This window comes from Carassius carassius, chromosome 19, assembly GCF_963082965.1.
Source record: "Carassius carassius chromosome 19, fCarCar2.1, whole genome shotgun sequence".
NCBI classification, from domain to species: Eukaryota; Metazoa; Chordata; class Actinopteri; order Cypriniformes; family Cyprinidae; genus Carassius; species Carassius carassius.
In genome coordinates, this window is record NC_081773.1 from 9631236 (window position 1) to 9652923 (window position 21688).

Below are 21688 nucleotides of genomic sequence, written 5' to 3' on the forward strand. Positions count from 1 at the left end.
ATGCTGAGAACTGCGATCACTTAACTGTTACTATAGCAATGCCACTCAAACTTTGACCCCTAGCAGGAAATGAGCTACAGGCTCCATTGTCAACATCTTTCATTTATTTATTTATTTAGATAAATTCACAGCAGCATGAGAGGAATATTTGGACAAAGGAGTTGGCATCCGGCGAGCTATTACCTTTTTGTCTTTGGACTTGCACGCCATATACAGCAAAATTAATGCATGATACATAACATTCTAATGTAGTATTGTTTAATGTATTATAATATAGGTTTTGGGTTTAAAAGAAGCATTTCATGTTCAGCAAGGCTGCATTTTTTTGATAAAAAAATACAATACAAATTGTAAAATGTTATTACTCATTGAAATAACTGTTCTATTTAAATATATTGTAAAATATCATTTATTTCTGTGATGATTTCTGTCATTACTCCAGTCTTCAATGGCACATGATCATTCAGAAATCACCCTAATATGCTTTTTTGCTGCTCAAGTGACTTTTATTAAAATTGTTTTAGTGATTCAAACTATTTTTGGAACTGTTAACCCCCCCCCCCCGACAAACAGAAGGTTCACAAGAAACATACTTTTGTAATATTAAATGTTTCGTTAACATTATACTGTAAATGTGACTTTTGAACAATGCAATTTGTTCTAGATGAACACAATTATTTATTCAGTATTAATTTCTTAATTTCTTTGAATGGTATCTTTGAAAGTTAATGTTTTTATTTAAAAGTTAAAGATTAATCACATCCTCCAACATGCGGCTGGTTTATTTATTTTTTTCTCTTTACTGTTATCATTGGCATATTATCAAAATGTCTACTTATAACATTTGGTAATATTTCTATTCTAAATTGTGATTCCTGAATTTATAAAAAAATAAAATCATGACAAACCATTTCATTCGAATGAATCAATGAAATCGGAAAAATTGCCCGTCCATATTTTTTTAGCAATTATAATTTCTAAATGTAATTGCACTCCAAGAGTCCCAATGTTATTTATTACTTTGTGGCCATATTTCACTCAGTGTGAGCGCTTTCCTATCCGTGTTTGCCAAAAAGTGGTGTATCACCAACGTTTCCCAAAGAAATTTCCACATTCCCTTTTGTGTTGTGGTAAATGATGAGAATAAATGTCTATTTTCAGCATATTAAGGCCAATTCACACTTGTTCACACATTGTTCTAGTAAATTCTCTGGTGAATTAGGCCTCTTACTGTTCAATTATGGCTCTCATGCATGCTGTGTTGAACTGCATCGTTGCCACTGATTAGCTAGTATGCAGTGGTCTGAAGCATGACTGCGACTCATTACCCACAAACCACTAGTTCTGCTTGTGCGCAGGAGATTAAAACCCTTCAGTGGATTGAAATAAATGTAAAATCTTCAAACACACAAAATTGTGCTCATTACGTGCGGTGACAGTAATGGTTTTATTTTGGTTAGCGAGCAATAGCTGGATTTTTCACATGACACGAATTGAGCTTTGAATTTCTAAACTGTTTGCTTGACTCAGACTGATGGATTGACACCTGTATGTGTGACTGGACTGTCTGGACTGAGATATGGTAGTCAGGGAGATTAATGTATGGGAAAAATAGCTCACAGACAGTGAAAGATGACTGTAGATACATTTTAAGAGCAAAAGCTGAAAGAGCGAGTGATTGAAATGTAAAAAACTGGCAAGGAGATAGAAATGCTGATAGTGGAGTGACGGATGATGAGACAGAAAAAAAGGTAGATCGAGGCGAGGAAAAGGCTGAGAGGAAGAAAAATGGTGACAGAAGGTAGAGAAAGCTGTCATTGTCAATCTTAGAAACAAAGCTGCAAAGGGAGGAATAAGAGACCCATATGAGCAGAAACAATGCAAAATGCGAAAAATTAATAAATAAATAAAATGTAAGGTTGGTAGAAGAAATTGTTGAGCATAGAAAAAAACAGTTTATTAGCAAATGCTAGCGGCTGCTAACTTAAGCTGAATTTTTGAGACTTTTTTTATGTTGCTTTCATCAAGTTATGTAATTATAGAAATTAATGTAAATACAGATTACCATTAAAATTTTGGATTTGTAAGATTTTCTTTTTTTATGAGTTGGTAGTTTTTTAAATGATAGCTGTATTAATTTGATAAAATAATATATATTATAAAATATAAATATAATATAAATATAAAAATAGTTAAGGCTAATTGTGAAATAAATAATAAAAATAAAAAAAATGTTTTCTATTTAAATAAATTTTAAATGCAATTTATACCTGTGATGGCAAAGCTGAGTTTTCAGTGGCAGAGTTACTCTAGTCTTCAGTGTCACATGAAGAAATCATTCTTTCAATCTATGCTGATTTGCTGCTCAATAAACATTTGTTATTAATATCAATGTTGATAACTGTTGTGCTGCTTAATGTTTAAAGAATAGAAAGTTCAAAAGAACCATGTTCATTTGAAATACAAACCTTTTGTAACATTCTAAATGTCTTCACTATCCATTTTGATAAATTTAATATATCTGTGCTGAATAAAATTATACATTTCTTTGAAAGCTTTCAAACAGTAGTGTCTATTTCCATTTTATTGGCTACCCTGCTCTCTAGATATCCTCATCGGCCAGTAAAAAAAATAAAGATATCTGATAAAGCACTAGTCATATCAGTCTACAGATAAAGGACAGGCTTCAGACAGTCAGAAGGTAGAAGAGTTTGATAGAGATGGTGCTTTGTGAATGGATGGACAGAAGGAGGTCGCCTGATAGAGATGAAGACTTGTAGTACTGTGCAGTGATGTCTCACTGAAGACACATGCGGCGGTAGTTTGGCCCATGTGTAGAGGGGAAAGGAGAATCGGCAGGTGGGTTTGACGCTAAAGTACCTGACGCATTTCTACCTGCCAGGTGAGCTGTTGCTCAAAGACTCTTACAACCTTTCGTCGCTCTTCAAAAGCCACACACCGAGGACCTCACGCACGCCTTACACGGTCCGCCCTAATCTCTCTCCAATAGCACGGCCGCCCAGTGGGGGATATAGAGCTCGGAGTGCTGCTCCAGCAGGATGAAATAGTAATAGTGATATTAGATATGACTCCATGAACAAAGGAGAAAGAATGAGGCCTCATTTCCTGTTCAGTTTGTAGTGTTTTTGCACGACAGAGGCAGATTAAAAATGGAGTGCGGGGCTTGTAACAAAAGACCCTCGCACCCCTTCAAGCAGGCGGCTTTGTGTACTTCAAAACAGTCTGCTAACAATGGCACCAGGCTGGGTAATAAGGGCCTTGACAAAGCCTTATCTCTCCCAGAACTCCAGCTGTGAAGACGAGCGGTTAGCGCGTGCGATAATGCTGTTGTGACAGCGTTCCCCTCTCTGGCTTGTCCTACACAAACCGAGGAAGTCGAACCCAGCCGGAACGCTGGCCTCTGCACTACTTAATCTCATATCCAGACCTCCTTGTTACTACCTGCATTACTTCCTCAATAAACCTTTGATGTTGGTATCACCAGCCCTCTGAAGTCTCTCGGCCCACGAAGCCTGGTTTCCAGTCTGGGCCTCTTTACGGGTAAATAAAGCCGCTTCCTGAGCGACAAGGTTACGAACGTCAATCCAGACCCCTTAGTCTTTTACAGCGTCCTCGTCTCAATGCTTTGCTTTCATCTTCACTTAAACCGAATCCATTTACTCATGGACAAACTTTACTCTTTGCCTTTCTGCCTTGCATCTTAGCGATCGTAGAGAAGTCTCTTTGTTTAAGAGGTTATGTGAGTGTCTGTGCTTTTACCCCTGTGTTGACTTTAATGATGCTGTGGTCTGCAAGGTGAATGGTCCTTTCCATATGCATGCGTGGGGTAAAAAGTGCACTTGAGCGTGTGTGCCCTAAGCCGAGAGGTTTATAGTATGCTGCATGAGTCTCTCGTAACCACACGCGTGGCTCTTGGAGACATCATATTAAAAGGGGAAATGTATTCGGCTCCTAGTGAAGAGGTAATTGGGCCTGATGAAAGGCACTGGGTATTTGTTGATGCACAAACCTGATTATGATCAGGCTATGTGCTCCATTTGGTGAAATGAAGTCCATACTGATGGCTTTGTCTAGTAAAAGCCAGAGAGCGATTGCCAAATGGTGCATATGCAATACTATTACTATGTAGATTCTTTAGCATACAATCACAATGATTTTTGTGGGCGATGAATTTAAGCAACATTTTAAATATTGTATCAGTCATTGAATTTATTTCACATTCACAAATGTATAACAAGCATGAGAGTGATGGTTTCTCAAAAATGACTTGTCTATACTGTTTTCCTGTTTTTTAGATCTATCTGTTTGTCTGTCTATTCATGTGGAAAATATGCCTATTATAGATAAATTATTCAAAATCAGTTTCTAAAGCAAAATTAGGGATAATCGAGAGAAGGCTGTGAATGTGAGTGAGTTTGGGATGTGCTGTGGGAGATGGTGGGTATGAGCATAATGGTGGTATGACTCTATCCCACACCTTCCTCTACCATCTGCTGCTCTCTCTTAATGCATGTACAGGATGTCATACAAAGACATCTCATCATCATCATCACACACACACACACACACACATTTGACTGTTTGATTCACCACCTGCTCACTGCTGAAAGGTGGTAGAGTGCTTTCCGACTGAAAGAATCATTTTAAAACATGCTGGAGATATAGAGCACAATAACACGAGCTCTCTCTTGCAAGATTATTTTCCCCCTTCAGAACCGGGCCTTTGATCCACACCAAATAAAAGCATCCACGGGCCCGAGTCATGTGCTTTTGAGTGTGTTCACAGGATTTGATTATCAGCACCAGTGAATCGGCATTAAAGAGGATCTGCTTATCTGTATACAAAAGCCCAACCAAGCTTTTACTGTGCTTTCACTGCAGTTTGTGGTTTGGACATGAGTTTGTTTGGTTTTCCAAACTCGGGTACTCTTGTAATGGCGATCTGGAGTGCGGTGAACTATGGTTTGCAGTTGGTTTTATCAGTTCATCCTAAATCATGTGAACCCATCTGATGACAGAATTTGCATCTTTGCATGCTTCACCTTTATTGCTTGCCTGCTGAATAAATTGCCTTTGCAGAGCAGCTTGCATTTTTCACAACTCTCCGAATATACTGTATCCACAAACACATGTACTGTTTAGTGAGTAAAGTTCTTGTCAGAAATCCAGTGGGACAAAAACATGAATAGATCAGTACAGTTTGTACTTTAATTTTTTTTTTTTTCACATCATTTCATTGTATTTTATATCTTGTCTGTTTAAATATCATTTAAAGTTTGTCGTGTCACATAGCTTCTTTTAGGTCAAATTTACTCTGACTAATACTAAAATAGTATCTAATTTTGGACATCAAAAATAAATTTTTTAGTTTAACCAATTATTTAAATATTTTAAATATTAATTTATATGTATAATCAGAGCTCAACAAAAGCATATGAATACTATCCATGCCGAGAAACTTATCTCTTGAAATGGCTTTATGAGTTCACTGTTGAAACACAATATTGTGAATTCTTTGATTTAGTTTTGCATTCACAATGCACATTGACTTGTCATGGCATGACTATGACCTCACCGGCTCAGGATCAGCAGATACCCATCTGGCCAAATGTCTCAGTGAGTTCATGTCTGACCAGTGCAGCTTGCCTAAACTCCCTTGCATTAAATCCTCCTTTTCCCTGAAGATCCCCAGCATGCCGGCCGGCCGGTCGGCTCTCGGCTCTGTTTATCCAGGCTTTTGCAGTGCTTACGGACCTGCTGCAGCTAATACCAACCCAGCTGCACTCACTTATGTAGTTGGATTGTGTTTTGCATAATATCCAAAACTGTGTCAATTATAAAGAGACAGTAATAAGACTCAGGGTAATACAATATTTCTTATTTTTCTAGTTTGTGTGTGAATGACAGCACTATACTTTTTGCTGGTGGTTAATTAAATTAGTCTCAGTTGAATGTACATCTTTGTCGGATAGAAACTGAAATGCCTTTAGGCAAAGAAGACCACTGGAATTTTCTTGCACAGTGATACAGATGAATTTATTGTTTATGTGGGGAAAGTACACAATTTCCTCATTTTTTTATGTTTAATAAAGCAATGTGTAATTCCTTATGTGCCATAATGCATAATGGAGATGAGAACATCCAGTGTAAATGTTGGATAAAAATAATGCAGTAACTGTGTAGGAAAGGTTGTTTTGAGAGTACGTTTTTTTTTTAAAATAGACTCCAAACATTTTCCGTAGTGCACTTGGTTTTTTGATCACATGCAGTTTATTGTCCACATTCCCTATATTGTTCACCTGTTGGTGTCCGCACATTGAGTGTTTGCAAATGTGTCTGTTGTTAAAAATTGTCTGGGAATGATGCAGTTCATTGAAATGGCTCCCTTGTGATGGGTTTGGTAAACAGACGTCCAGGCACCAGATGTGTCTCTGACGCAGGGCCCAAGTGAAGTCTCAAATTCCTTTGTTAATGGTTCATTAAGGACCAAGCACCAAAAGTGTGAAGGCAACTTTTGTATTCAAGTAGTCTTATTTTTCTCCTCTTGCATCTTTGCATATTTACGCAACATTTTAGCATATTCAATACTAAATTTGTGGTTGGAACAACAACCATGTCCTAAGGGGGTAACACTTTTATTTTTTTTTGTAGCAATAATTGACAATGTTCGTTAACATGAGCAATATTTATAAAACATTTATTAATCTTACTCAACATTATTAAAATTGAAAGTTGTATCTGTTAACATTAATGTACTGTGAACTTACACAAGGTTTTTATTAACTAACAATAACAAAGATTAATAAATGCTGTAAAAATATATTTGTTGTTGTTAGTTGATCTTATTGTAAAGCGCTAGCCCTGAGGGTACCTGCACAGTTTTGGCACAGTGCCACCTAGTTGTCAGGAGACATAAAAGTAATAATACTAAAAATCATTATCGTTATAGTTATTATTGTTATTATTGTTATTATTAGTAGTAGCAGTCGTATTTGTTGTACTGATAGAAGACCAATATATATCACCCGAGCCGATATATCGCTAGATATTTGCTATTTTTTACATTTTCATTATTCGCATTGGCTAATGTGTCAGACTTTTATTTTAACAGAATGTCAGCTACTGAGCATCAAGACCTCCTGTTCTCCTCCATTAGTACACTGTCTCTGTTGAACAGTTATGTCTAATAAATTATAACCTTCAAAAAAGTCAGTATCTTCCACTACTAGTTTATCCATTAATCACAACAAGCTCACTGTTCTCAGAGGTTGTAATTTGTAATGCAGGTCAAATCTTGCTAACAAGTCTTAATCAAGTCTTAAGTTAATTTTTAGTGATTTAAGTGCAACTTGAATCATATCTTAATAATGCGTCACAGCAACAGGCCCTCACTGTTTGAGTAAAATGTTTACTTTGTTTTCTTTTTTTTTTTTTAACCTGGCAAGAACATCAAGAGAATCAATTCAGCTCTTGTTTAACATCGCATCATTGATTGTCCAGGAGTGTCTCTCTCACTCCTCCTTTAACAGTCTCTCTTTGTTCATTCCTGTTACTACACTCTTTTTTTTTTTTTTTTTGGTGTCTTTCTTTTTTCTTTTCAGTCTGTTCAACACTAAAGAAGCTAAAGTGACCATTAAAGCTCAGTGTTTGTTTGCTGCATTAACTATCTGTCACAGACTCTTTCTCTGGCCTTGAGTCCTGATTTCCTGAGATCCTATGGGCAAACCGAAGGGGGCAGTTTGAGCAGGTCAATGACAGATAGACTAACAGTGAAGGACGATGGCTTTGCTACCACATTACCTCTTCCTCATCCTTCCTTCCCCCTTCCATGGGTTAAATCAAGAGGAAATGGATGGAACAAGCACCTTGACCCTGAGCTTTCCTTTTGCTAGATTTTCCTCATTTCAAGGAGGTACAAATTATACATTTGGCATTGTTACACCTGTTATACCTTGCATTTTCTTGGAGTCTGTTACAAACTCTTGAGAGCTGCCTATCTAGACAGCATTTTAGGCATCACCAATGCACTCCAGATGAGAATTCTTTTCCAAACTGATGTTAAAAAAAAAGAAGCAGCTGACATATTGGGTTGCACTTATTAGAGTAGTGTTTCCCAAGCGTGTACTGTTATTAACACCTTAGAAATATTCCTGGTAGTTCATATTATAATGGGTAACATTTAGCATTATAATTTATATTGCTAGAGGGGTCATTATTCCTGCAGTTAAACTAAACTCATTTGGTACTGTGGGTGTAAAACTGACTCTCAGACGTTAATGAGACACCTGAGCTTGTTTGTCTTTCACAAGTTTTGACAGTTGTGGGGGCAGTCATGCAGAAACTTTCCACAAGAAAGACCTAACGGCAAATTTATTTGGAAAAGAAAATCCAGAAGGGACGTTTAACAAAAGTGAAATTGAAATATCACCCAAGCTCGACAAGTGTGTACTATCACCCACAAGCAAAACATGCTGCCAGTTGTACAAGACATTTAAAGAGGCTGATGTAGCAGCCAATGGCAAAAACATCATTGTAAGATTAAATGTTTGCAGAGTTTTATTAATGCAGAATTCTGAATTTTTATGCAATTTGAGAAATATTGATTGTTATTTGATTGCCTTATTTGCATGTATTCTGTTGTCTTTCCAAGTACAGAATAATATCTAAGTTGCGGTCACATTTATCACCATTCTTGTAATTTTTGCATGCAAAATCAATTTATTGCAACAGAGATCTGGAAAAGTGCAAAAGATTTTCCCACACAGATTTTGCAACAAGTTCAAGTTGGACACACGTTGACCAACAGAAAGCAACTTATAAGTAATAACAATAGAAATTGGAACCTTTTGCCTGTGCCGGTTCAGCAAAATTGAGAATTTTAAGCTTAGCAACATACAAACACGTGACACTTGATACCTTGGTGTCAACTGTGAATGTTAGCTGAGTCTCTGCATTGAGGAACAGTTATTGTGTGGTGTTCAAATCGGTCACTTTAGATCAAGGTTTGGTACAGAATTTGTGCATTTATTTTCCTTGATTTCAAAGCTTTGCTAAACTGGTGGGACGGTGTCTTGCTCTCACTCGGTCATTAGCAGCAGCAGTCGGCTCAGACTGATGAATAAGGGCATGCCAGCATTCCTGTGGCTTGCTGACGACAACGACTGCTGAGTCTTGTAGCCTATTAAGGGGATTGATACATGGACATTCTCATGGGAAGTGATGAGGTTGGCTAACCCTACATGTTCATTGGTTTGAGGTGGGTGTAGCATGAGCGAGCGTTTCCAATTCATTCTGTATGGGAACGACAGGCTAGTTTAGGGGATTGTGGTATTGACAGTAGAGCATCAAAATCTGGCAAATGCTGAACTTGCATACGGTGAAAAACAGCTGTTGGCAGCCATAATCTGTGTAAGATGAAGGGAAGCTAAGGTTGTGATTATTTAAGTTTGGGCTTATTTTATTAGGGCTGGATTTTCTTAATACATTATATTTCGGTCAATTACATAAGAGTGATGCTTGCAATAAAGTGGTGTTATTTTAGTATCACTGAGATACAATTACAGTTTTAATTTATTAAAATTAGTAGAGTTAATAAATAATAAACTTATTGAATCTAATACATTATCTTATAAATGTAATTGTAATAAATTATTATTATTATTATTAAAGTTGCCAGCCACTGTTAGTATTTTTGATCACGATCAAAGGCACCCAGAATGTTTTATGTATGTATGAATATCTAACTATATATAGATATATATATAGACTATATCATGGATCATCATTTCATTTGGTAACATTAGGCAGTTTTGATTTATATGCTTTATGATTGCATTATTTTACATCTGCTAACATATGAAATCACTTATTTCTGCTTCTTTGCCGACGTTCAGTTCTCTTTCATAAGATGCATAACAACTCCTACCATACACCATATAAGGCAGGGAAACGTTGTCTCACAAATGATGGAATTCAAATAGATTCAATAGATCCAGAACAGTCATGTCATTGACCTGCACATATAATTCTCATCTTCTGTTGTAGAACATTGTCAATGGATGTGCTCAGATGATTGGTAAGGAATGTCCTTTAGATTTTGCAACACATTCCCACAATCCTCCCATGTCTCCATTTTCAGAACTGTTGTGGTCAAAAACAAACCAATTCATAACAAACCTTCATAATTCCTTCATGTGGATATCTGTTCCAAACCACCGCTTTGGTTTGGCACAAGTTTCTTTTGAACGGCACATGCATCTGTTTTTAAACCCTTTGCGCAGTTCCTGCAAAATCCCCAATGAGTATCAGAAAAATATTAGTCCCCAGGTGGAAAAGTTATACATCACGTGTAATTGACAGTTTTCCACAGAAGGTCTTTTTATGGTCCGTGTTTTATTTGTGGGGGTAGCCTAACAAAGCTTTGTTTTACTGTAGCCATTGTAAAGTGCTCTCTCTCACAGAGACCACAGAGGTCCAATGGCATCCCGATTCCCTGGAGAACCTTCCTGCTTCCTCTTCCTGTCCCCACCAAACACATACGGTGTCTCTGTCTCCCTAGAGCACAATAATTCTGAGAGACTTGTCTGTTCACTCTCAAACAATAGAGACAGAAGCCTAAATGTGTTTGTGAGTGACTGACACAGAGCGAGCGAGAGGTTATGAGAAGACGGCGTGATTTCCTGAATGAACAGCTGCGGATCTGCTCATCTTTAAGCCCTCAGAATGTCATTCGCTGCTGTACCTATAGATGACGGTGATCCATCTGTTTCGGCTGATGACATCATATGTCTTGTTCATCATTAAGATGCTTTCCACGGCGGAGGAACAGATGTTGAGTATGCAGATTAGACAACGCAAGCCTAAGACATATAGATGGTGCTTATTCAAACACTTATGCCCTTTGTCAGAATTGCAGTTTGAATGACTTTGCTTGTCATAATGATTAAAACAATAAAGCTTATTGGAGAAAGGCTTGAGCTGGAGACATATGTCTCACACAGGGGTACACGCTGACTGATAAGCCCTTTCTAGCCGGGGAAAATGTCTGAAGGAAATGTGATGTGGCATTTTGATTCAGAGTGGGGTCCTGGCAGGGGGCTCGGCTGTGAAATATCACGACTGTTAGCATACAGGAGCGCTGCTAGCTGTACACACAGCAGGCTTTAGCCCTGTGATTTCCCCAGCTGATACACTAGCTTTGTTTTCATTCAGAACCTCACACGGCTGGTTTTGCGCGTTTGTTCGTTTGGGTTTAGTTACTCAAACACATTTGGTTGGTTACTCAGATAAAGCTTGCACGTGTATTCTGGTCATCTGACAAAGGCTTTGGTATAGTTTTTTGTATAGGTTTTTGTTTTGCATGTATAAAAACCTCTCACATGTACAAGTTGGTCACTCTGGCAAAGTTAGTTTAAGGGAATTTAGGCCATCTACTCAAGGTTAAATTCCTTAAACCCTTTGCTTTTTTCTTTTCTTGCCGATGACACACGGTCAGCGGTATTTTGCAGTCTTCACAGAAATTCTCAGAGTTGCTGAGTCGAGCGTGTTTTTGTGAGTGCGTGACACTAATACTTTAAAAACCCACAATCCCACAGTAAACAGAGATAAACCAGGCCTTGCTGACCCACACATACTCCGTCTTAGCTGGCCTTCTCAACCCTGTTCATCCCTGTAATAATATTTCGTAATATTTACAGTTCTCACGGCTCCTGTTAGATCTAGGCATTCTGTACACCACTGGTTGTGCCTCGCATGTCTCTCATGTGGTGTCTGGTGGGATGAGGGACTTTTTTTTTTTGCTTTTATAAATGAATCCCATATACATAATGTTTGCCAAAATGTATTACACATTTAGTTTAACAATACCATTTTCCTAATTTCTAATAAGGTTTAAGTTACTTTTCAGACAGAGTAATTAGTTAAGTAATTTAAATACAATATTGATGATGTTTTTAGTAATAGTAATTACTTTTTGAAAGTAACTTACCCAACACTGGTGATTATATAATTATACTTTGTAATGATATAAACGTTTAGTTTATAGATGACAAGGCTGCTCCTGGATTGATGAAGGTAAATCCCATAGTATGATTACACACAATACAGTGCTGGCAACCTATTTGCTGTGTTCTGGCTTTAGAACAATTGGTGCAACCAAGTTAAATTAAATTTATGCATTTAACAGATTCTTTTATCCAAAGCAACTAACATTGCATTCAGGCTAACAATTTTCTCCTAACATGTGTTCCCTGGGATTCGAACCCCCAACCTTGCACTTGCTATTGCAATGCTCTACCACTTGAGCTACAGGAACACTCAAGTTAACAAGGTAAAGGTTTAGTTCACCCAGAAATGAAAATTAGGCTGCGTTTTACTCACCCCTGAGACATCATAGGTGTGAATTACTTCGTACACCTAACTATTATATATAAAAAGAGCAAGGGAAATCCTGTTTTTGAAGATATGTCCAATTGAATGTGCATCAGGATGCTCAGACAATGATTAAGATGTTTAACTTGTACCATTAAAACATTGTTAGACACTTTGGCGTCAACATCTCTCTCTCAATATTTCTTTCTAGCTGACACTATGCCATTATATAGATCAAATACATTCTTCTTTTAGACTTTTTTTAAACCCATTTTCTCCTTCATTTGCTCTCCTTCATTCTTCTCTGCAAAGAAAGCCTGTTCCCGTGGCAACATAAAAATACTTTTTTTCCATGCAGATATAATAATGTCATTTTTCCCCTCCTTTTTTATTAACATTAATTTTAAAACAAACTTTTGCTGAAGAGATGTACAGGTAATTTTGGCATCATTATAGAAAGAGAACAGGCAAAGAGAAAAGAAAGGAAATGGGGAAAGCAGGAGGGTGAATGCAGCGGGATGCTGAGTTTGTGGACTCCATAATGGAGAATGGATTATGTTTCCAAATGACCCCATTGCCATCACAGGCAGAAAAGAGGCATGAAAAGGTTGAGCTATTCTCTGCTAAAATAGTGGGCTTTTTTATGTTTGAATGGAATGACCTGTCTTCTTCCTCGTCTCATTCTCTTCTGTCATTGTTGTTTTCCTGTCAGAAAGAGGAGCAGGCCCGCTTGCTACTGTCTGAAGAAGGGAAGGAGCAGCTGATGTTTGAGGTCCCTCTCAATGATTCGGGCTCAGCTGGGTTAGGGGTCAGCCTGAAGGGTAATAAGTCCCGTGAGACTGGTGAGGACCTGGGTATCTTCATCAAGTCCATCATCCATGGAGGAGCAGCTTTTAAGGTACCATATCACATACACATTTGTGTGTGTTTGTAACGTATATAATGATTTGAACTCTTTTGGTGAAAAAAAATTGTCTGTGAAATAATAATCCTGCAGTCTATAAAATCCACCCCAACTTTTATTTCATTAGGTAATATGTCAAAACATTCCTGACACTTGTCAACAGCACTGGTCCATAAAAAAAAACATTAGAGTTGCCCTTATTGAATTTCATTACATACATAACAGTCTGGTGCCACACTGAGCATTTATTTAATTCAGCAAGGATCATTTAAATTGATCAGTAAAGACGTTTGCGTTGTTGCAAACGATTTTTATTTAAAACAATGGTCTTGTTTTTAAATTTCTGAAAATGCTGTTGTTTTCCAACTCCATTTGTTTTCTTAAAGGAGTCATCGGATGCCCCATTTGATTTAAGTTGAAATGATTCTTTAGGGGTTTTAATGAAAAGTCTATAACATACTTTGGTTAAAATTTCTCAGTGGTAGTGTAAAAAACATTTTTTTTACCTTGTTAAAATGAGCACTGTTTTTATAAAGCCCTTCTAGTCCATGTTGCTTTAAATGCTAATGAGCTCTGCTGACCCAGCCCCTCTTTTATGTGGGGTGACGAGCTGCCATTCCCTTATACTCACTTCTTCTGTAGATGATTTTAAAAAAAAAAAACACTGGGTGGATTTCTAATCATTATAGGATGGATGTTTACACACTTCCAACACACATTTATGTTTAAACAGCAACAAAAGTGAATTTTGCATATGATGACCCCTTTAAGAAAAATTCAAGCAAGCAAATTCTGCTTTGCAATCATTCATTTTATTTAGTTACAATATTACACAGTATTATTGTTTTTATCAAATAAATGCAGTTTTGGTGAGAATAAGAGACTTCTTTAAAAAAAAACTTAAACATGAATGAATTAATGATCTTACAAATACAAAAATGTTGACCGTAGTCTACTACAGTACAATAGTGTACTTTTTGTAAAAACTATAATTATGGTTTAGTAAAAAAAAAAAAAGAAAGCTATTTTTAAGTGTAGCTTAAGTGTTCAAATACTTTTTGGGGCCATCATCACTTAAGAGGTCAGAGGGCATCGTCAGAAGAATAGTATCATTCATAAAATGAGAGTAGTAATAAGATGTGTTAATAAGTAAAATATGCTTTTGAAATGTTTTCATGACCTAAACACACATGACCTAAACACACATTAGACGTCCTCACAGTGTTAAACATAGCTTCAGGGTTGAGTTGAGACTGTAAAAAGGTCACAATCCCTGTTAGCTTCTTTTGGAATGTGTTTTGGTTCCCTTGACCTTTGACTTCTGTCCCCTCTACTGAATAGGGTTTCATTTGACCTTAACAGACGGGATCAGGATTGTCAGCAGGGGTGCTGAGTAGACTCTTCTTAAGTATTTCTATAGGCTCATCTTTCCGTCTGTACTAACATGTTTTTCTCGAGCTGCACCTGTTCATTTTCCAGTTTCACATTTGGTCACATGGTATTGACGACAGATTGGGTGTTTGTGCCCATTTGGTTAAATAGCATTAATCTCGATTATATGGATTTTTGCCAGTGTTCAGATGATTGGAAATCTGCACTCTGTGTTTTTTTTTTTTCCTTCACCAAAAGGATAAGTGACACGATGTCTATACATTAATGACTCAATGGGCTGCACAGATTTTATGTGAACCAGTCTCAGTAAAATTCTTCCAGCTACTGCTTTGCTCAGCCAAGTGTAAATGTGCTTGTCAGACATGTGGATTTGTGTGTGTGCATCTGCCCAAAGCATTCACATTCATGTGCGCGGGTGTGTGAAGTTTACTTGTGAAGATAAGGGTTTGATTTGCACCTGACTGAAACATCTCCTCGCTCTGCTTTGTTTGGCCTTTTGCTTGGAAAAACTGCTTTTGGGTTTTGGAGGTTGTGTAGTAAGAAAAGAACTTCATAAATCTCTATCATTCTGAAGCTTCAGAGTCAGATCATCCCGATGAGAGGTGGTTAGAGGGAGCCACGGCAAGGTGATGCACGTGAGTTCTCATACTTGTGTCCCTGTACAGTGGAACTCTTGGTAACACGTTTCTAATTCCCCATCCAGTACCCAGTGAGAGAGTTCAGAAACGGTAGGCAGCTGCCTGTGTAGATTTTTGTAGATTCAGCACATTAATGCTAATTAAAAACTCTCCAAGCCCATGTTAATGAGTTGGAAGCGTCCCGAGTCTGTGGGTGGGATGTGTCTTCTCCCCAGAGCCGAAGTGGGAAGGCAAGAGTTGGGTGAACGGCAGCATTATTGTTTGCTTGCAATTACAAAACTTAGGGAAATGCCATGTGGCAAAAGTTATATTATGTACTGAACATGTCTTACAAATTTGGCCGGGATAAGTTAGAAGTCGAAATATAGGTTTTATAAATATATATATTTCCAATGTTTAATAGAAAAACATTTTTGAAACCCCTGCGAGCTTTAGCCAGTTGATGATGACACATTTTCATATTTTTATTTATTTATATTATAATTTGTATTACAATACAAATATGACAAATATGTGAGAGTGGTAGTAATCATAGTTATAATTCTTATTTAATAAAGGCAGAATTGTATTGATGTAATAATTAAGCAACTACAACACTAATAATAATTATTATTACTAATACTACACGTTGACAAAAGCCTAAAATGTGTTACATTTTCTGAAGGAAACAGAGTAAAACTTAAAGTTTGTATGGGCTATGCATGTTATGTAATTCGTGCTGTATTAATTTTAGTAGTTTAATTTTTAACGTCAAAGGTTTAGAACAAACCCTAAGCAGAATGATTGAGGAGCCATTCAATACAGTACTGCCTCTATTAAATGATTATGTAAGTGGTGAAAGAATGTGAGACAGATGTACTCATTTGAAAACAGTACTGCAAACTGCAGACAGATTGTGTGATTTCACAAAATCAAGTTAGAAAATTAGATGATGGCTCTAATAAGGATTCCTAATTCTCTGTGACTCATGGTGTCACGAGGACAGGACATCTTTTCACCCAAAGGCCTTGGTAATGAAAACACATCTCCTTCATTGATAGAAAGCAAGGGCACAGAGTGCACGCTGCCAGGGTTTAGAGTTTGTGGGTGTGTGTTATTTCAGTAAGCTGTAATTAACAGTGTGGTACTCTGTTACCTCTACAGGGCACAGCAGTTTGGAAGTAAAATTCTCCATAGAGAAATTATGATGACACATACTGTAAAGATTTCAAGGCACTCTTGATCTCCAGCTTCGTGGTTTTTAATCGATGATATATCCTGGATATAAAATGTTGTATTGTATGAGTCATTGATTTTTATTGTAATGTATTGTCATTTGAGTATTTATGTAATTTGGGATGTTTCAAGGGATGAGATAAATGGGAAACCAAAACCAAGATCTTCCAGAGCCAAGACCACTAAAATAGTATATTTTGCTGTATAGGAAGTAGTATTAAGTCTTCATTCTGTTTTATTTGATATCCAACATTGTTTTCAGTGTACTTCATCATCCTTAGTTTGTACAGTTCTTTAATGATCAGCATTTTTGTCTATATATCCGAGGCGTTTTGCAAGTTCTTGCGTTAACCCTCATGTGACTCTGAGCTCTCTCTCGCCTGGAGACAGAGGAAGCAGATCAGAGGCCTCTGCAGTGAAACACTAATTAATATTAATTGTAATGAACTTTAGGGCTTTTTATATTCCATGTAATATGCATGTCTTATAATGTGCTTATACAGTGCCAGAGAGACAGAGCTGCTGGATTGTGGGAAATTTATTCCTTGACAGAACGCCCCTGCAGACTCAACTTAGGATAATACGCCTGTGGAAAGCAGAGAGTTCTCTCAGAATATGAGGAAGTACATGAGAGATTAGAGAAAGTATAGGACATGGTCAAGGTCTTCTAATTGATAAAAAGCCCCCAAAACAGATGTACATAGAGCTAGTCATGTTCCAGTTTATAGTTTACCCAAAAATGAAGTTGTGAACTCACCTGCATGAATTTCTTTACTATGTTGCAAAACAACATTTGGTTACACTTTGGTTTCACTATAAGGTCCAATTCTCACTATCAAAAAAAACATTAACTATGACTTTTGCCCAGTTGTTGTTAAGTTTAGGTATTGGTTAGGATTAAGGATGTAGAAAATGGTCATGCACAATATGTGCTTCATAAGTAATAATAAATAGCCAGTATGTTAATAGGCAGGCTAATAAAATTAGATTAGATTAAATTCAACTTTATTGTCATTCCACATGTAAGGTACAAGGCAACGAAATGCAGTTAGCACCAACCAGAAGTGCAATAAGCAGTAAGTACAGGATATACAGTGTCTACAATATGTTACAAATGTACAATAAATATTCAGATAAGGCAGTACTATGGACATAGTTTACAGATTTTTTAATACTATCAGCATGATATACAGATAGGTGTACTAAGAACATACTATACAAATGGATTATGTAATAAGTGTATGTACACTATAAGCAGGAACTATGAACCTATGAACATCATTTAAACTAGTGCCATGGACATTAAAAAAGTGCATACAAAAATATTCCAATGTGCAAATGGATCATGCAGTATTCTAGTAGTAGTGCAAGACAGTAGTGTAAGTAATAACAAGTGTAACTGTTGTAAGCAACTAGTTAATAATAGTGAGACTTGGTCCCTATACTAAAATATTACCCATTGAGTTTCACTGTACTGTCAAAAAAAATTGCAGCATTTCTCAAAATATATTTTTTGTTGTCCCGCAGAAGAAAGAATGTCTTATGGGTTTAGAAAGATATGAGAGTGAGAACATTTTGGGTGAGCTATCCTTTGGACCTCAGGGCTGGTAACTAAAAGATTACTCATTTTATTCACCGATGTGGAAGTCGCTGAAAGAAATCAAAACTCAAACTATTGGTAATGGACTTGTGACACTAAATAGAGATTCTGATCATCTTTTTTGTTTAGGATGGGCGTCTACATGTCAATGACCAGCTGATTGCTGTTAATGGGGAGACCCTTTTGGGGAAGTCCAACCATGAGGCCATGGAGACCCTGCGGAGATCCATGTCCATGGAGGGAAACCTGAGAGGAATGATCCAATTGGTTGTACTCCGTGCTCTAGCACCACCTACCCAAGTATGCACTTACTTCTAGAAAACATTCATTTTGTCCTAGCACTCTTCTTTCCTCTTCCTGCCTAAAACCAGCTTTGATGTTTACTGGTTTTCTTAAACTGGTCAATGCTGAATTAGGTGGTTGATTAAACAATATTAAATGGAGTCTTCAAGCAGTGAGGATATGATTGTGTTGTCTTCTCGCTTAAAAAGAAAGGAAATATTGGGTCCATCCAGTCTTTAGATACAGAGAAGGAAGAAGAGTTCCCCATCCTTATTAAGGAGCAGTGGTATTATTATTGGCCATTCAAAGTTTACTTCAGGATGTCAGTGGCTCAGTTTGAGGCTTTGCTAGCGATACTAGAGCAACATATTAAAAAGAAGTCCACCAATTTCTGTTAACTCACTGTACAAGAATCTTTATGGTGCTTTGTGTTGAGAAACAGAGTGGATGAATTTGTCAAGAGCTATTCTGGATTTTGCCGTCCGCTTGTACGGTGGCTCTGAATTGTCAAGACACCTCTCAAAATGCTTTTTATGAATGCGAAAAAACAGGAAATCGAACCCGATCCTAATTTTCTTTTATGACGTACGAACATTTGTTGGCAGTGTGTAAACATGATTGACACAGCGTGAGGTCGTATTTATTTTTCAATGTGCAACTATTTCGCACTCAGTGTGCAATGGCTTTTAAAGTGCCCCTACTATGCCTTTTTGTATATTACCTTTCATGCAGTATGCCCTGTAGCTGTTTGTGAACATAAACTATCTGCAAAGTTGTGAAGCCGACAGTGCATGATAAATAGTTATTGTCCATCAAAAAAAAAAAAAAAAAAAGTCTTATTCAAATCTTATCCTGTTATTGCTCTGCATCACAAAGTAACACATTTCCATAATGTCTGCCCATGTTCTATGTCGCCATCTTGCCCACCTACAAACAGTATAATTTCTTTGTGGTTAACGTCATGTCGAGAAGACACCGTATCCTATGCTGTGCGAGTAAATTATTTTTATTCATAGACTGTATAAAAACCTGGATGTAGTGTCTGTGACGTCACCCGTAGACTCCTGAAGTCTGTTTTTTAGAAGCTTAAAGTGTGCAGAGCGGGCTGTCGTCATCTTGGCAGCGCGTCACCCCTCGACTCTCCCAGACAATCAAAAATGGGCAAAAAGGCGAGAGCTAGTTGCTGAGCCAACGCCCACCTAGCGCGACGGCAGTGTCAGCAGCGGCAAACCACCTGTCACTCAAGTGGCCACGCCCTTAATTATGCAGAACTTTAAGTCTTAATGTAATTTTAACGGATGAGTTATAAAAAAATTTACATGTAAACATGTTTTTTTCTGCAGTAAAGTGGGGCATTTTAACATGGGGAGTCTATGGGACTGACTCCCTTTTGCAGCCAGCCTCAAGCGGCCAGTCGATGAATTGCAGTTTTAGTCCCTTCCTTATTGGCTTCACAAGAGAGAACGGGAGGTTGGCACTCGGTTTTATCACAAATTATAATTACCAAACTTGTAATCACTTGACACTTGTCACTGCAAAACGTCCTGCTCCAGTCGTGCTTGCAAATGGGGTGTGGGGGCGGGGTGTATTGGATTCGCACAAGTTGTTTGCGAATCATTTAGAAATGAGGTCAAATTAAATCAATTTTTTTAATAAAACAGACATGTTTTTTGACCTTGCATGCATGTAAACCTGTTTTAGGAGACTCATAAAATAATATTAACCTATCATTCTTAAAAATGGCATAATAGGGCCACTTTAGCTCCAACCCTAATGAAACACACCTGATCCAGGTTATCAAAGTTTTTAGGAGTGCTAGAAACTTCCAGGGAGCTGTGTTGGAGCTGATTTGAGCTAAACTCTGTGGGTCAACGGCTGAGTTTGACTCTTAGCCAGGCTGGTGGGGATCTGGTTGAACCAATTAAACATAGCACACCATGAACTTTCAGTCTTTTTTTAGCTCACAGGTGTTCAGCATTAGCACAGTCTTATTTTTTATTTTTTCACCAGGATGACTGATATTCTGCTTCATTGTTTACACAGCAGCAGAATGCATTTGCCAGTTTTGATTTAGAGTGGTAAATACACAGTTTTGTCATGAACGAGAGTGACAAATGCATTCTTTAACCAAACAACCAATTTTTAGAACTTACAGCCACGTTTTGAGAGTGAATTCGGATAATCTGTAATTTGTAAATGCAACAGCAGGGAATGACTTTTCACATCATACAGTGTTGTGATAATGTACGCTGTGGACATGATTGTGTTATGATTTTTCATGTGGGATATTTAAAATCAACAATTATTTAGAGCCGATCTGGGTTAATTTTGCCAGTTTTGCTCAAAAGCTTCCCAATATTTTGATACTGTTTTTTAATATAAACTCTTTATGCGCAGTACAGGGTTTGCTGTTCATTCACAAGCTACAGAGACAGTAAAGAGCTGCTTTGTGGCTTACAATTGTTTTTTCAATGGATTGTATGTAAATATCCACCTCATCCAGTGCACTTTTACCATTTTGTTATGAGAAACCACTATTTCGCTATTCCATCACTATTTCGTTGTGAGATACTGGTGCAGACTATTCAGTGTCTGAATTAAATTGAATCACAAACAGTTTCATCTTTATATTTTTACATACCCATTTGACAAATTCAATCAAAATTCATTTATAGTTTACACACCTGACATGATTGGTAAAAAAAAAAATCTGGAAAAATGATTTTTAGGTTGGTGTATGGTAATCTCCAGTATCCAACAAAGGTTTAACAGTAATGCTTTCCACAGTCACAGTGATTTTCGCTATTATATACAGTATGCTATTCATAGAAAAATTAGCTTTCATTTTGGTTATTTATTCGTACAAACAGCATTCAAGCTTCTACTGTAAGCTTTTGTATGGACAGTTCAATATGAGAGTCAGGCGTGTTAGTAAATATGAATGTCAAACCTAATCACAGACTTTCTGAGAGTCAGACCTGTTAGTAAATACGAATGTCAAACCTAATCACGGACTAGGAGTTCAGTGCTCTGCCTCTTGGTTCTGAGTTTTCATGGCCATGTGGTACATTTATATTTGTGAATTAAGAGTTAAGTGATGGATGTGGTTCTGCTTATTAATTTTGGATTGATTCCTGTTCTTCTTAATTTTTTTCTTTTCTTATTTTTTATTTTTTATTTTTTAACATACTAGAATCAGAAGTTTTTGCAGGGCCGCAGATCCACAATAACGTTGAAATCTCTGACACTCCAACTCCAACATATTGA

General features: G+C 37.2%; 1 protein-coding gene across 1 annotated transcript in view; it reads left to right on the plus strand.

Annotated features, from left to right (window-relative positions):
• The window catches only part of pard3bb (par-3 family cell polarity regulator beta b), a 314959-nt gene that overhangs the window by 124608 nt on the left and 168663 nt on the right, over nucleotides 1–21688 (plus strand). Inside the window, exons 12-13 of the mRNA XM_059499737.1 lie at nucleotides 13103–13288; nucleotides 18269–18439. Of these exons, the coding sequence (XP_059355720.1) occupies nucleotides 13103–13288; nucleotides 18269–18439 (357 nt within the window). The remainder of the gene's footprint in view (nucleotides 1–13102; nucleotides 13289–18268; nucleotides 18440–21688) is intronic.